Genomic DNA, 13555 nt, shown 5'->3' with positions numbered 1-13555 from the left:
CATTTGACTATTTTCATTTCTCTGAAATAGAAATAGCTTCCCCCCTTTCCCCCTCCCTCACCATTTCCCCTTACCCTTGACTTCTCAGCCTGATCCGAACTTATCCTTTATTCTACCAGTTTAACCATTTTCTACATACCTTATTCTAACATCAATATTGTTTCTTTTTTATTATATATATGCATCATATTTTCTATCATCTATTACCTTTCATCATTCCATTCCATACCTAATACATAAAACTGAACCTTATATAGTGGAGATATAATTGGAACTTACTACCCTTGTTTTAATATACTCTATAAATTTTTTCCAACTATTTTCAATTTCCTCCTTCTTTGTACCTTTAATTTCCTCATATTTTTTTGCCAAATTATAGAAATTAAATAATTTTTCTTGCCATTCTTCTTTTGTCGGAACGTGAACATCCTTCCAATTTTTTGCTATTAAAAGTCTCGCAGCTGTAACTGCGTAACTTAGGCAACAGCTATCTCTAGGGTTAACCTCTTTCGGCACCATTCCTAATAAGAACAATTTGGGGCACTTCTTGATCGGGTATCTCAATATTTTCTTTAGTTCATTATATATTGACTCCCAAAACCTCTTTATAGGTTTACAGTGCCACCACATATGTATGTGGGTACCTACTGCCTCATTACATCTCCAGCAGATGTTAGTTGCTCCTGGGTAGATTTTTGCCAGTTTCGCTGGTGTTAAATACCACCTGTTCTGCATCTTCATAATGTTCTCCTTTATATCATAACATGGTGTAAATTCAAGGCCTTTCGTCCACAATTTTTCCCATTCACTCATTGTTATGGGTTTCCCTGGGTCTTGGGACCATTTTATCATATAATCTTTTGTTAATTCCTCCTCCGTTTTCCATTTCAATATAATTTGGTATAAATTTTTTATAAATTTATCCTTGTTATTCAATAAGATCTCTTCTAATTTAGATATTCCATTCTCAAAGCCAATTTGTTTATCAGTTTGTAACCTTTGGTTCACTTGAAAATACTGTAACCAGGAGGTGAAATATCCTTTTACTTCCGCATATTCCTTTAGGTGCCAAGTTCCTTCTTTATTTTCTATTAACTGTCTGTATGTAGGCCACTTTGTTTCCATATTTTTCCTTCTTACTGCCACTACCTCGAGGGGAGAGATCCACCAGGGCGTCTTCGGCTCAAAGTATCTTTTATATTTTTGCCATACATGATATAGCGATTTCCTGATAACATTGAGCCGAAAACTACTCCTTTTTTCGATTTTCTCCCTCATCAAGTAGTGATGCCACCCAGAGGCTATTCCCAACCCCTCTAAATCTAGTAGGTCGGTGTCTTCCAATGTGATCCAATCTTTCAGCCACCATAGTGCCGCTGCATCATGGTATGCTTCCAGATCGGGCATTCCGTATCCTCCCCTATGAGTGCTATCTATCATAATTTTATATCGGATCCTTGGTCTCTTTCCGTTCCAGATAAACTTGGCTAGGTCTCTTTTCCAATCTTTAAATATATCTTCTTTGCCTAGTATTGGCAAGTTTTGAAACAAATGAATCATCCTGGGGATTACACACATTTTCACTAATGAGATTCTTCCCAAAAGGGATAATTTCAATTTATCCCAGGTTGCAAAATTTGTCTTAATTTTTTTCCAAATTGCCTTATAATTCTCTTGAATTAGATCTATTCCCTTGACGGTTGTTTGAATACCCAGATATTTTATTCTTTTCACTATTTTCAATCCTGTTTTTTCCTGTAATGTTATTTTTTCAGCTTCCTCCAAGTTTTTTACCAGCATATGCGTTTTATCATAATTGATTTTTAGACCGGCTAGGTTTCCATATTCTCTTATTTTTTCCAAAGCTTTGGGAATGCCTTCGATAGGGTCCTCCGTGGTGATAATAATATCATCTGCAAAAGCTTTTGTTTTAAATCTTTTCTTACCAATAATTATTCCTTTTATCTTTTCTTCTTCTCTAATATTTTTTAAAAGAATTTCCAATGTAATTATAAACAGGGATGGCGAGAGGGGGCACCCTTGTCTTGTGCCCCTTGTTATATTTATTTTATTTGATAGTTTCCCATTTATTAAGATTTTTGCTCCTTGAACTTTATATATTGATTTTATTGCATTTTCCATCATACCACCTAATTTTAATTTTTCTAATACTTTCAACATGAACGACCACGAGACCCTATCGAAGGCCTTCTCCGCGTCAATGGCGAGCAATGCTGCTCCCTTGTCTCTACGACTCTCTAAGCATTCCAATATATTTACTATATTCCTTATGTTATCTTTTGCATATCTCCCTTTTATGAAACCAGCCTGGTCTTTATGGATTATATCTTCCAAAATTATACTCAATCTCTTGGCCATAATTTTTGCGAAGATCTTGTAATCGCTATTTAACAGTGAAATCGGTCTATAATTATCTGGTTTATCTAAATTGGCTTGGGGCTTGGGTATTAGTATTATTTGGGCTTCCGTCCATGATTGAGGAGTATTTCCTTTTTTTAGAATTAAATTCATTAGTTCCCTAAGGGGTTCTAATACCTCCTCTTGTAGTTCTTTATAGAATTCTATTGGGAGCCCATCTGGACCAGGGGCTTTTCCTCTTTTCATATTCTTGATTGCATCTGCAATTTCTAATGTTGTTATTTCTTTATTTAACAAATTTGTTTTTTCTGTTGGTATTTTTGGTAAGTGATATTTTGTTAAAAAATCGTCAATTTGTTGGGGTAATGTTTCTTCCCTTTGATACAGATTTTCATAGAATTTTTGAAAGATTTTTGTAATCTCATCTGTTTTATAATAATATATTCCCTCCGATTCTATTCTATTTAATATTTTTTCATTTTTTCTTTTTTTTATTTGCCACATTATCAATTTACTGGGCTTATTGGCCCATTCGAAATTTTTATACTTCCAATATTGTATTTGTCTATCAATCTCATAATCTATTAATTTTTCATACTCTGATTTCAATAATTTAACTTCTTGCTCGACTACTTTATTGTAATTTTTATATAATATTTTCTCTTTTTTCTTTATTTCTTGAAGAATTTTTTCTTTCTTTTGTTCCCTGTCTTTCCTTATTTTAACACTTTGTGATATGAAAAAGCCACGCATCACGGCTTTGCCCGCGTCCCAAGCCACTAGGGGGTCAACCTCACCGTTATGGTTCAATTCAAAATATTCTTTTAATGCTTTTTTTGCTCCCTGTATGGTCTTGTTATCATTTAGCATAAAGACATCCATCCTCCAGGTTTTGGGGGTGTTTTCTTTTTTTAATGAGAGAATTACTGGGTTGTGGTCCGAAATAGTCTGTGGTCCTATCTCTATTTTATGAATTCTTAATGATAATTCTTTTGTGATCCAGATAATATCTATTCTGCTTGCCGACTGGTGTCGTGCTGAGATATGTGTATACTCTCTTTTTATAGGGTTCTTATACCTCCATGCATCCAATAAATTTAAATTACTTATAATATCCATAAATTTTGGGGGTAATTTTCCATTTAATTTTCTTTTTCCTTTATTCCGTCCATTTTTATCTAATTCTGGGTCTACAATATCGTTCACATCTCCCATTAGTATCAGTCTTTCCCCTACGTAGTTCATTATCTGATCTCCCAATCTTTTTATAAATTCTTTCTTACTCCCATTGGGTGCATAAATTCCCACCCAGAACCATTGTTCCCCTTCAATTACTGTTTTTACTATAATAATTCTTCCCTCTTTATCTGTCCAAATTAATTCCGGGTTCCATTTACTTTTTATATAGATCACAATCCCTCTTTTCTTTTTTGCGTCAGCTGCAACAAATTCCACTCCCAATTTATCATTTTTTAACACTCTAACATGTTTTCTATTTATATGCGTCTCCTGGAGACAGATCACATCTAAGTTTTGTCTTTTTAATATATGTCCCACCCTATTTCTTTTTTTTTATTGTTTAGGCCGTTCACGTTCCAAGAAATTATTCGCATATTCATTAACTCTTTGAGATCAGGATGTCTTAAGAACCATCTCTTCTCACATGAACTTGCCCATGTACTGGGGCACTGAGAGAGACTTTGTCCTGTGTCCCTCTGCCCTATGAGACACAAAGGGCTGAGATGCAGAACAGGGCCTTCTCATCAGTAGCACCCTCACTCAATAAACTGTTCTGTGAACCACTTTCTGGCAACTCTTAAAGTATACCACTCTAGCTTATATCAAGTGGTAACATGAAATGAAGTGTGGCATAAATCCAAACCTTCACTTCTGCCAAGTCTAATCTGAATATGTCATGAAGAACTCTAGGACTGCTTACCCATGGGAGAATACCAGGACTGTTGTTCTGGAAAGCAAAAACAATGGATGCTGTGTGGCTGGCTGCCCAAAATATCCATCTATCATGTCTTGTTCCTGCTACTTGCTGTAGTTTCTGGCTGGCCAACAGTAGGCTAGTGAACTGGATCAGACAAGTCTGATTCTCATCTCCTTCACCCCCATGGACCACCTTTGACAGTTTGAGGTCTGCCTGCCTGTCAATCACCTGACATCAGAATGTCAGGTGACACATTGCTTGAAATCAAACAAGTGTTGCTGATCAGCTAAGACCAGGCATCCCCAAACTTCGGCCCTCCAGATGTTTTGGACTACAGTTCCCATCTTCCCTGACCACTGGTCCTGTTAGCTTGGGATGATGATAATAATAATGATAATAATGATAATAATGGTAATAATAATAATAATAATAATAATAATAATAATAATAATAATAATTTATTATTTATATCCCGCCCATCTGGCTGGGTTTCCCCAGCCACTCTAGGCGGCTTCCAACAGAAAAATGAAATAAAATAATCTATTAAACATTAAAAGCCTCCCTAAACAGGGCTGCCTTCAGATGTCTTCTAAAAATCTGGTACCTGTTTTCCTCTTTGACATCTGATGGGAGGGCGTTCCACAGGGCAGGCGCCACCACCAAGAAGGGCCTCTTGCCTGGTTCCCTGCAACTTGGCTTCTCGCAATGAGGGAACCGCCAGAAGGCCCTTGGTACTGGACCTCAGTGTCCGGGCAGAACGATGGGGGTGGAGACGCTCTTTCAGGTATACTGGGCCGAGGCCATTTAGGGCTTTAAAGGTCAGCACCAACACTTTGGGAGTGTTGGCCAAAGCATCTGGAGGGCTGCAGTTTGGGGATGCCTGGCTAAGACCAATAGCAGAGGGCACGGACTGGAAACACATGACTAATCAACTTGTATCTAAGGTATTCAAAACGGGTCTGGCCCAGCATAAAACAGAAAAGTATCACAGGTCACCTACTGCTGAATCAGGATCTTCACCAGGTTGATGTGTCCACATGTTGCTGCCGCATGCAGAGGAGTCCACAGCTCGTTGTCCTTTGCGTTGACATTGGCACCATGGTTCAGAAGAAGCTTAACAACCTCTTCATAGTTGTCTATGCAGCACTGTTGAGAATTAAAAGACAGCAGAGGTTTTGTTTCATTTAACAAAATCAATAACCCACTTACATAATCTCAGAGAAGTTTATATTAAATAGTAAAAAAAAAATCATTAAAATGATAGCGGGGGAAACCACCCACAGATTTTAAAACAGCTAACATAGTAAAATTATCAAAATATAAAACCAAATAGACATAGTGAAATTACATGTCTAGGTTAGGATTGCCTAAACAAAAATGGTTTTAGCAGCCTTGAAAACTGTACAATAAAGCACTTGTCTAATATTAATGGGCAGGGAATGCTAAGAACAGGGGCTGCCACACTGAAGGGTTGATTTCTTGCAAATGCAGAACAATCATCGTAGGCTAATTCAAATTCAAATTTATTAATAAGGCAACCAAATACACGTTTCAGCCAAACAGAAACATATGAACATACCGTGTTTCTCATATTATAAGACATGTCTTATATTTATTTGTTCCGCAAAAAAAACACACTATGGCTTATTTTCAAGGGATGTCTTATTTTTTTCCTCCTCCTCCTGCCGCAGCCGGCATTGCTGCTGCGCCTATCACTATGTCTTATTTTCGGGTATGGCTTATATTCCTTGAATGCTTAAAAATCCTGCTATGGCTTATTTTATGGGTATGTCTTAAAATATGAGAAACAGGGTAAATTATACATAAGACCATACAGAAAGAAACTTGACCTGTACAATAAATAAAATATACATAAAAACAGAACCTTGGCACTCAAGGAAGGCCACATGGCTTTGTTTAGCACAGTTGAGCTGTGCTAAACATTACAGACCTGTCTGAACCAGACAAGAGATATTTAGCCTTATCCATATTCCGGAGGGTACCAGCTACTGCTAAAGATTTCTCTAAATACTTATGCCTAGGTGGTTCATACAGCTTACAGGGCAGAATATAGAGGGTGGTGTTTTCCACCCAGGGGCCACCACATACGCAAAACCACTGATCTCTGGGGATTTTCTGCCTTCCAGAAAATTAGACTTCATATCTGTAAATGAAAATTCAGGGCTATGAAGGTGGATTTAGCTCTGATAAGTATTTCGCTTCCCCGTGGTGCAGTTTCAAGGCAGGGAAAAAGCAGTGCTGTCCATGTCCTGTTCTGCAAACAGATCTTGGAGCTGCAGATGTTATGGAGAGCTAGCAGAAGTGCCAGTTCCAGCAGACTGACGCACTTAACTGGATACATATGGGGTGAGACAATCCTTTAAATAAACTGGCTCCAAGCTATTGAGAGCTTTATATCTTAATTGTGACACCTTGGATTTGGCCTGGCTTGCTCTTGGTACTTCGGGATGGGAGAAGGGGGAGAAATTTGATTAAATGCACATTTAAAGGCGAACTTAATTTGCACTATGTGGGCAGCCATCCATCACACTTCTCAAAATTCTGCAGTTCTCCAGTCAAGAGATGTGAACAAAAATGCATATGCACATAAATGCATATATTAGTGAAAATAATATTAAAAAATGCATTATGTTAGGGGAAATCAATTTGCAAAAATGTGTAGTTTAGGCAAAACGGCAGACGAAGATCCGTATGTTAGGAGGAATTTGCACTAAAACGCTGGTGAATTTTCACAAACATAATAGAAATGTGAAGAATGTGGAGGGGAGTATTATTGGGACCAGGATATCTGAAAGACTGCCTCGTTCCCTACCCAACTGATCACTGCGTCAACAGTAGGAGCATCCTGCAAATACAACCCCATCAGGAAGTCCATTCCACACAATGTTGGAATCGGGCCTTTAGTGTGGTGCCATAAGAATAAACATTATGAAACAAACACCACCCTTGGAAATTCTAAATGTCAAATACCAGCAACAAAAGGATATCTGGAGTTCAGTTGTCTAGAAATTTGCCTTCCATCTGCAGTAGTGATATTACATTGTTACATGTTCACATTACCTATCAAATTTTGCATTTATCACCAAAATGGTATAAACCAGGGCTGTCCAACAGATCGATCGTTGGTTGACCCTGGTCGATCACATGATCTCCAGTGATCAACCAATAAATAAATAAGCTCAACAACTTTGGTCATCCCCCCCCCAAAAAAAGTTCAACAACTCTGGTCAATCGAATGCGTAGTTTATTTATAGTGGGAGTAGATCGCAGTCTCTTGAAAGTTGGGACACCCCTGGTATAAACTAACCCTTGTAGGTCCTCATTTCTGCTCATGACTAGAGGAACAAACAGTTTTTAAGCTATGTGATGACTGAACAATGAGCCTGGTCAATATATGATAGAGGAGTCAATACTTTTAGTGAGCTTGCTTTCTGCAAAAGATTCCTGTCTGAACCTTTCCCACCTGACTAGAAAGTGCATAGGGTGTAGTTTTGTTGTTTGCAATGTAGGCACACAGACACTTTTGCAGACCAAAAATGTTTTCCTTTGTCATAGGGACAACAAAAAGGAAACATCATCATATTTATTTATTTAACTTAACTTAACTTAAGAATCACTTCCTATGAGTACCCCAACGTGATTTACAATACAACAATGTATCTAAAACAGTTACATATATAAAAACAATTTTTGAAATAGATAGATCAACAGTTTAAAACAACAACGGCACTTACATAAAATCAGTTTAAAACAAACAAACTAGAACAGATACCAACTGCGATTAAGATTTTAGAAGCTTTGCTGAAATATATATTTAAATATATATCTTTATATTTAGCTTGTTTCAGGAGCTAGTTTGCATGTAAAAGTAAACAACTCTTGTTTCAGGAGCTAGTTTGCATGTAAAAGTAAACAACTATCCAGTGCCAGAAAAATAATGCTCATTTGCAGAAGAATCTGGGCTTCAGCCGTGGGGCATCAATAGCTGCATTTACAAAACCTACTAAGAAAGAACGAAATTGGGATGAAGTTATCCGCCTCCAGAATCGGCTTAACAACCCTCCCTCTGTTGTTACTACCCACCTCCTTAGTGCCTAGAAAATAGGCATCCAGATGGTATCCGAAAAACCCAGCAGCCATCTGATTTCAGAAAGTTGAGGAAATAAAGATACGACAGTGAGTCCAGTCTCATTTCCCCCACATCAAAAGCCCATTCAAACACATTATCAACCTGAATGGTCTGCCTTAGAATGATCTGCCCTAGAATGATCTGCCAATTATCCTGCATGGTCCTTTTCTCATCATCTTTTGGGTTGTTTTGAAGATCAGAAACATGCATGTAGCACATCCAGTTTGAGGACTCTTCTGCTTATGCCATCATCCTTTAACCTACACAGTTGGTTCGAAACACATAAAGCTGTATTCTACTGGGTTAGCCCATAAGTCCAATATTGGCAGGGGCTTTCTGAACCAGCTGTGATCCACATCCTTGTATTAGTTTATTAAAAACAGGTGTGGATGCATGTGGGGATCTGGATTTCGGGGAGGGGAGTGAGGTTTAAACATTCCCCTGTGCTATTTTCCCAACATAAAATTATTAGCCAGAGTGGAGTATGTGTGAACAACAGGTGCAATTCTCTCTCTCTCCCTCTCCCTCTACACATTTCAATATTTTTACAGTCATCTTAACATTTCAAAACTTGACTTCCTCCTCTTTCTGTGGTTCCTGAAATTGATTTTTTATCATTTCCTGCATATTCTAAATTAATTTAACTTATTCTTTTATGCATCTACTTTAATTATATACTCTTATGAAACAGTAGGTTATTACATTAATCCTGCCAATGTCCTTATCTGTTTACAATTTGTTTGTAAATATTCAATAAACCATTTCCATTATTTTATAATAATAAAAAGTTGTTATCTTGATTTCTTATTTTTCCGGTAAGTTTCGCCATTTCTGCATAGTCTGTAAGTTTTTGAATCCATTCTTCTTTCGTCTAGACTTCTTTCCATTTTGCGGGAAATAATATTCTTGCTGCTGTAGTTGCATACATGAATAAATTTCTATACTGTTTAGGTAGTTTTACCCCTATAATTCCAAGAATGAAAGTTTCTGGTTCTTTTGGCAAATGTTATTTTAAACATGCTTTTCAATTAATTATGTATCATTTCCCAGTAAGCTTTAACCTTACTACAAGGCCACCACATATGATAGAAAGTACCTTCTTTCTCTTTGCATTTCCAACACTTTTTCGATTTTGATTTATACATTTTTGCCAATTTACTCAATGTTAGATACTATAACAGGTGCAATTCTCTGTAGGGGTGTGTGTGTGTGTGTGTGTGTGCGCGCGTGTGTGTGTGTCAATGGTGGTCAACCAATGGTGTATAGCCAGCTTTCCAAATGGTAACAAGGAAAATGTAAGTTAGTTTATTGAAATCCCAGTCAGGTAATACCTTTATTAGGACCCAACAAAAGGTTACAAAATACAGTCGTACCTTGGTTTTCGAACAGCTTAGTTCTCGAACGTTTTGGCTCTCAAACACCGCAAACCCAGAAGTGACTGTTTCAGTCTACAAACTATTTTTGGAAGTCGAACGTCCGACGGGGCTTCCTGCAGCCAATCAGAAGCCGCACTTTGGTTTCCAAACTTCCAAGGTACGACTGTAGGGGCAAACCCACTTATGATATGGAATAGATCTGGGCAGCAGCCAGACTTTGTGTTTTCAAAAATGAGGAGCAGCTATTTTTTTATTTGTCCCAGAATCCTAGGTGTGTTCCCTGTTTATTCTTTTCTACAGATCAACACAAACTACATTAACCTTTTATCTCCTTTGCTTCCTAAATAACTGGGGACTTCCTGCAGTTCTAGTTCATTCCTCCAGTGCTACATTGACAGCATAGCAACAGCCTATGTGAGCATTTTCTTTCATCTGACCCTGCCTGATGTCACACTTCACCTTCCCTAAACACTTACCTGATGCAGTGCAGTTAATCCATCTTCATTGCACAGGTCTGGGCTGAAGTTGTTGTTCAATAAATAACAGACTGCAAGAGACAGAACAGAGAAGTTTGTCCTCAGTAAATATTATCGCTAATTTCACCTTCAGATGGAACAAACAACTGGGAACAAAGAATAAAGAGAGGATTTCAATAGCTTAAATCCACAAGCCAATAAACGACTCTTGCATGGTCACAACAGCAGCCTTGAGGCTAACAAATACCAATTATTATGAGGCTGTTGTACGGAATGGGATTCTCCCATGCCTGTTGAAATATCCTGTGTTATTTTGACCACATAAGGATTGACACCTGGTGAATGAGTCTACTATTAGTATGTAGGGTTACATTCTAAACTGAGAAGATAGACTTCTGAACAGTATTACTTTTACTGCAGTGAAAGGGTTATATGTTTGAATGCCTCCATACATTAAAACACACACATACACACCAAAACCCAAATACCTCCATGCATGGGTTAAATTATCCAATGGGGAGAAGCTACCAGTATTAAACATGTATCCCCCATTAGCAAGTTCCTACATACACTAAACATCTTGAGTAGAAGCGTTCCAAAATACAATCCTTCTTGTCTTCAGGTCCATAACTCTACCACCATGGAATACCAAAGTCATTCTGTGTGATCTGAAATTGGCTCCTGTGTTTAACTGGAAATTGCAATGTGGCTAAGGCTGCAATCCTATGCATGCTTACATGGTTGTTGTTTTAAAATTGTATTTTAATCCAACTTTTAAAAGAATCTCACTGAATATATTGGGACTTCTGCACAAGATGCGGCTGTAAGAGCCACGAACTGGTCCTCCATGGGTCTGGTTTTTGAATCACCAAAAACATTTTGTCAATGAAAGCACTGCTTTTAGCATTTTGCTCACCCCTCTGTAATGTTCCTGAACTAATGAAAGCGCAAGCCAAGAAGATCATTCTCATTTTCTCTCCCCTCCACACACACACACACCTTAAGGGGAAAGAAGGCTACAAAATGAAGAGCTTTAAAAGGAACTAAATGGGCACTCCATTTAAAGCTTATAGGCTGTGCTACTTCTCTGTCAGCTATTCAAGTTACAAGCAAAGGCCTAAAAGATGTGTCTAAATAAATTTAAATCACAGATGTCAAGGGCAATGGGTTGTCTCCAGTGCTGGCTCTACACAGAGTAGACCTATTGAAATTAATGAACCTATTTTAGTCATCTCAATAAACATCAGCGGATCTACTCTGAGTAGGAATAGCACTGGATGCCACCCTATACTGTATATGCATTCTGTCTCTAAGGTCCACTGATGTAAACAATTAGATGAGGGGGGTGGTTGACAATGTAAAGCCATTAGATAACTGATGTTTGTTATTGCTAGGAACAGCAAATGCTCAAAGTTGATCATACTTTGTTATTTTCTGTAAAAAGAAAAACCCTGTGAAAACATGGGTTGATTACTACAACGTGTTAGGCATCTGCAATACCAAAAGTGCATTATCTACCTTTATCATTTTCAAATGGCCAAATGAACTGATCCATAATATGGCTTAACCATCATGGCTGTGGTGGACCTTAGGAACCCTCAGAACAGTGGTCTAGTCTGCACAATGCAGTAATGTGAGATGGGAATGCCCTCTAAACATTCTCCCAGCTACACAGAGAGGATGGCATGATCAAGAATCCTGGACCTCACTGAACAGAACAGACGATGGGCAACAAGCAGGAGGACCCAGGAGACTGGGTCTTCCTCCACCTCCACATCAGCACATTAGTGTAATTTGCAGAACACAGGGCTGGCTCACACAGCACTCTTCTTGAACACATGAGCAGCCTAGTTCTCCCTCAGACAACCCTAATATAACAGAACTGTGAATGTGTGTTTACAAATTTGTAATTATGAATAAGGTTCAAGACATAGATGGAGGAAAAATGCCTTCCAAGTTCCTGTAAATTACTTAGCTGCTCTCTCTCACACACACACTCAGTGTGCACATTTCAAAACTTTTTTTAAAAAAAAGAACAATGCACCAAAAACTTGGTGCAGCTCTACTTAAAACACCTTAGGTGTATCCCTTAAAAAGGCAGCTTACTCAGAAGTTGTCCCCCCCTTTGAATACAGAGAAATACTAAATATATAACAAGATAGCCTTATACTTTTATGGGTTTTCCCCTCCACCCCTTTCCAATCCTTCTCCTCCCCCCCCCCCAAAAAAATCGAAAATCAAAATGAGCTTAACCAGCATGTATGTGGGTTAAACCACAGAGCCTAGGATTTGCCAATCAGAAGGTCGGCGGTTCGAATCCCCGTGACGGAGTGAGCTCCCATTGCTTGGTCCCAAGCTCCTGCCAACCTAGCAGTTTGAAAGCACATCAAAGTGCAAGTAGATAAATAGGTACCACTCCATTGGGAAGGTAAACGGTGTTTCCATGCGCTGCTCTGGTTCACCAGAAGCGGCTTTGTCATGCTGGCCACATGACCTGGAAGCTGTACGCCGGCTCCCTCGGCCAATAACGCGAGATGAGCGCTGCGACCCCAGAGTCGGTCATGACTGGACCTAATGGTCAGGGGTCCCTTTACCTTTACCTTTTATGGCATATGCAGTCGAATTGCACCTCACAGTATATGCAGTTTAGATAACTTGTGCAACTCATCTAGCAAATCCAAATTAATGTTTTGCTTCTGTTGCTTGGCTGGCTAACCACACCGCCCTGCCCTTCTAATACCAACTGACTGATAGATGCGTCATTCAACAGAGGCTCTGGTTTGCTCTTGTTTACTTTGGATGTGATTTCCATTAGGACGCTTAATTCAATCTGGCTCATTTAAAAGCCATTGTGTACTAATGACACGGGGATTTGTATAATCATGTTGACCCTGCTTTCAGTGATATGATCCTGTTACTGTGTGGAGATTAATCTTGTCAGTTCTCCCCTCCCCACTTATATTTGAGAACAAATGTCAAAATAAACGAAATTTGCCAGTTCTATTCTTTTCTCCATTGACGGTCATATTTTAGGAGAAGTACCATGTACGTGAAAGTCATAAAAAGAGCCCATGGAGCTGTATGTTTTCCATTTCTAACAATGGCATTCCGGTTTTATCTGTTAACCTATGAACAAAGGCAACAGACCTCTCCAGTTTTGTGTCCAACCTATGTTTTCAGAGATTCCCTGCCCAGTGCAGTATCCCACAGGGAAGGGAGCAAGGCAGGTCAGTGGCTG

At 38.5% G+C, this 13555-nt stretch overlaps 1 protein-coding gene across 2 annotated transcripts in view; it reads right to left on the bottom strand.

The window, feature by feature from the left end:
• PPP1R16B (protein phosphatase 1 regulatory subunit 16B) overlaps positions 1-13555 on the bottom strand; it is a 113542-nt gene that overhangs the window by 11681 nt on the left and 88306 nt on the right. The window contains exons 3-5 of one of the 2 annotated variants that reach the window (XM_035121657.3): positions 10318-10388; positions 8420-8476; positions 5316-5461 (exon numbers count right to left, since the gene is read on the bottom strand). In XM_035121657.3, the coding sequence (XP_034977548.1) occupies positions 5316-5461; positions 8420-8476; positions 10318-10388 (274 nt within the window). The remainder of the gene's footprint in view (positions 1-5315; positions 5462-8419; positions 8477-10317; positions 10389-13555) is intronic. The other variant, XM_035121660.3, reaches the window with a different exon arrangement.

Source organism: Zootoca vivipara, chromosome 7, assembly GCF_965207765.1.
Source record: "Zootoca vivipara chromosome 7, rZooViv2.hap1.1, whole genome shotgun sequence".
Lineage (NCBI taxonomy): Eukaryota > Metazoa > Chordata > Lepidosauria > Squamata > Lacertidae > Zootoca > Zootoca vivipara.
This window is presented reverse-complemented; position numbering and strand designations above follow the sequence as displayed.